Source organism: Chenopodium album, chromosome 4 (assembly GCF_948465745.1).
Source record: "Chenopodium album chromosome 4, dcCheAlbu1.1, whole genome shotgun sequence".
Taxonomy (NCBI): Eukaryota; Viridiplantae; Streptophyta; class Magnoliopsida; order Caryophyllales; family Amaranthaceae; genus Chenopodium; species Chenopodium album.
This window is the reverse complement of record NC_137837.1, coordinates 78123192-78124707: the sequence shown is the minus strand read 5'-3', so window position 1 is coordinate 78124707 and position 1516 is coordinate 78123192. Positions and strand designations below refer to the sequence as shown.

Here is a 1516-nt window from a genome sequence, read left to right as displayed (position 1 = left end):
TAAATCAGAGCTGGCCAAAAGTTGTTTTTTATCATACCCTATGTATAAAGAAATTAAAAGAGTTTTAAGGGCCTATTCTCTTCACCTTTTAGTTTAGTTCAGTTCAGCTTCAATATATTCAATTCAGTTCAATTCCTAATTTTCTTTTCTCATAAGCAATTCAGTTCAGTTAAGCTCCAATCATTTTAGTTAATTCATTTCAGCTCAGTCAATTTAGGCCCCAATACTCTATTCTTTTGAGCTTTGAGCAGAGCTCATAAGAGTTTAGGGTTGCTCAGATCAGTAGATATCAGCAGAATAGAGCAGATTTCAGTAGAGCAACGATGATGATGATGATGATGATGATTATTATTATTATTATTATTATTGGCAAGGGAATTGATTCTTGGTCCCTATTCTCACACTATATATATCATTACTACAACCACAATTATGATCCACACCAAACCACATTCACGTATATTGCACTCTCACCTTTTTAAGCTAAGAATATGTCTCAAATCCAGGTACGTTCGAGTTTTCTTCAACTTTTCCTGTCACAATTCATGTGTATGTGAAATTAACATAAACAATTGTATTATAGAATTTTCATTATACTATTGTTGCAGAGGTTCGGACCATACGGTGACCAAGAGGCCGTAGAAAACTTTTCGTTGAAACTCGAAGGATCTGATCGAATCAAAGAAGTAATTGTTAGGGCAGGATTCGTTGTGGATGCAATCGGTCTCACCATTACTAGCGCCAATGGGGATTCTGAAACTACCATGTTTGGTGGCAATGGCGGACTTGTAAACAAGGTCATACATATATAGAGTACATGCTTATCTATTATTTACAAAACTGTCATGTGATAAACAAAAAATTGTTAATCTCCGAGATCAACCGGGGCTTTTTTTTTATATTAAATAATAATAATAATTAAATTTTTCTTTGTATCATGAAGATTAAGCTCCAAATTGGTGAATACATAACTGGAATAAGTGGGATTGCTAAGGATTCCTTCATATCCCAAATGAGGATCCATACTACTTTGCATCCTCGTGGACACGGGCCATATGGAAACAATCAACTTAATGGCGGTTGCGAATTCAAATCTCCGATGCCATTAGCTCAAAATGATCGTTTTGTTGGATTATTTGGAACCGCTCATGAGAACCTTGTTTCTGTTGGTCTCTATGTTGAAAAGGTACGTAACTTTTCTGTTTTTTATGTTATAACTTCCTTAATTAATTTATTTATTTTTATTTTATTTCATATTATTTTTTTAAATTGCTAACTTTTGTTTACAATTTAGGGATGCCAATGTTGAAGACTTGAAGTTTGAGGCAGTTGTGGAGGCTGCCATATAATGTGTTCTCTCTCTTTTTAAGTTTGTGTTGCATTAAATAAGCCACATGCCTCGATCTAAGTGGCAAGTCAAGTGATCAATGTAATTGTACACTTGACATAGTGTATTATATTCGTCTATGTTCGACTCTTGTTTGATCAAATAATATATTTACTTTCTACCTAACAA

At 33.8% G+C, this 1516-nt stretch overlaps 1 protein-coding gene across 1 annotated transcript; it reads left to right on the top strand.

Moving 5' to 3' along the window:
• Positions 1-377: 377 nt before the first annotated feature.
• On the top strand, positions 378-1516 carry LOC145629426 (protein GOS9-like). Its single transcript, XM_081682023.1, has 4 exons — positions 378-506; positions 609-797; positions 944-1186; positions 1295-1516. The coding sequence occupies exons 1-4, from the start codon at positions 492-494 to the stop codon at positions 1307-1309; spliced, it is 462 nt and encodes a 153-aa protein (XP_081538149.1). The 5' UTR covers positions 378-491; the 3' UTR covers positions 1310-1516.